Here is a 1654-nt window from a genome sequence, read left to right as displayed (position 1 = left end):
TGTGTGTGTGTGTGTGTGTGTGTGTGTGTGTGTGTGTGTGTGTGTGTGTGTGTGTTTGTAAATTTTGTTTTATAATGGGAAAGGAGATTCTGGATCTCAGTGAGACTACCTATATAAATAAAGGTCAAATGAAAAAAAGACGTTTACGATTAAATTACGTTTAATCATATTTGCTGACAATGCCATTGTAGTCTGCTTTTGTCACATTATGGCTGAATTTGTTGAAACATGTGTCATAGTGCATATTGTAGTTCCTAGCCAAATTGTAATGCACCATATAAATACAAAGGCCTACTCTTGAAAATTTGAGAAATTTCGGTATGACGTGTCGTCCTAAAAATGTAAAATATTTATTACTGTTGGAAAAAAGTGGGGGTGCGAGGTTACCTTTTCTTAATTGTTGAATTGGTGTGGAACAGAAAAGATGCAGAGTAAATACAGAGAAAACGGTAAAGTAAATCACAGTTAAAGCATTACATTGCATTTTAACCACCTAATATGCTCAATTGTTTTACAAAAGTAAATGTTTCAATAAATAAAAAATAAGGCAGAAAGCATAACTCCCCTAATGGTAGGCCTAAAGTTACATCTTTCAGTTCTGGAGATCTTTAGAATCATATGCAGAAGAAAAGTTGCTTGTAATAAATTCTTTCAGTTTTGCACACTTTTTTCGTCTTAATGACTTGATTACTATCTAAATTTCACTAAAATCTATCTATTGGTTCATGAGATATTTTATTAACACCATAGACGAACATAAACACAAACATACATGGGAGCAGGTGATATCAAACTGATTACAGCATTGTGTTTTTTATTATTCTCAGTCATTTTGAAGGATGTCAAAACAATTGTATGCAGAAGAGAAAAAAATATACAATAAATGTTGGATTTTAATTTGGTCAAAAAAAGTTTACAGAACAAGGACATTAATTTTTTTAACACCAAAAAATACACTAAACACAATACCATGGAATCCCAAACACACAAATAAATTGAAATTTGTAATATATTGTGCTTTTTACAGAAAACGTGTTTTATCTGTACTGTCTTAGTTTAACTTTTTTTTAATCTTCTGTTTGAGAAGGGGTGTCGGACTTGGTGGTCATTGCTATCTGAAGATTGATTGTGATAATTCAGTGGCTGTTGGTTTTTACATCTTGTTGATTTGTGCAGTGCTTTGAATTTGGCTTGTTTGAAAAGTTTGCTGTCAATAAAATGAACTGAACAGATTCAGTTGGGCGTGACTTCACAGATCCAGTTCAGACGTTTTATGTGGCAGCTGTCATCGTAGCGCGTCTTCCACGGATTATCAGGACCATAAACTGCAACCGCACAGTCCTCTCCTCTGTGGCCAGCATTGTTTGGCTCCCCTTCCATCCAGTACCTTTAACAATTAAAACTTTTACAGCAGCCAGCAACAAAATACACTAAATACAAACTCTACAGAATAAATCTGCAGTTCCCACCTGCTTTCAGTCTCAGTGACATTATTGATCCACATCCACTTTCCTTCTTCATGCATGTCGGTGAGGCCGAGCCAGAATCCATTTTTCCATATATCCAAGAGATGCATCTTACTTTCAATGATTCCACTCACAAATTTCTGTGCAAACAGAAGGTTTTTGCATGAAATGTCTGTACTCCCCCCCCC

The 1654-nt window shown here is 35.1% G+C and overlaps 2 protein-coding genes across 2 annotated transcripts in view; both read right to left on the bottom strand.

Moving 5' to 3' along the window:
• LOC106520597 (CD209 antigen-like protein E) overlaps positions 1-1654 on the bottom strand; it is a 29194-nt gene that overhangs the window by 4537 nt on the left and 23003 nt on the right. The gene's annotated exons all lie outside the window — the stretch shown is intronic.
• Positions 879-1654, bottom strand: part of LOC106520587 (CD209 antigen-like protein C) — a 2730-nt gene continuing 1954 nt past the window's right edge. Inside the window, exons 5-6 of the mRNA XM_014012776.1 lie at positions 1470-1606; positions 879-1387 (exon numbers count right to left, since the gene is read on the bottom strand). Coding sequence (XP_013868230.1) covers positions 1234-1387; positions 1470-1606 — 291 coding nt within the window. The 3' untranslated portion in view covers positions 879-1233. The remainder of the gene's footprint in view (positions 1388-1469; positions 1607-1654) is intronic.

The sequence above is a fragment of the Austrofundulus limnaeus genome, unplaced genomic scaffold (assembly GCF_001266775.1).
Source record: "Austrofundulus limnaeus strain Quisiro unplaced genomic scaffold, Austrofundulus_limnaeus-1.0 Scaffold2, whole genome shotgun sequence".
Taxonomy (NCBI): domain Eukaryota; kingdom Metazoa; phylum Chordata; class Actinopteri; order Cyprinodontiformes; family Rivulidae; genus Austrofundulus; species Austrofundulus limnaeus.
The sequence above is the reverse complement of the archived record's forward strand: the minus strand, read 5'-3'. Positions and strand labels throughout refer to the sequence as shown.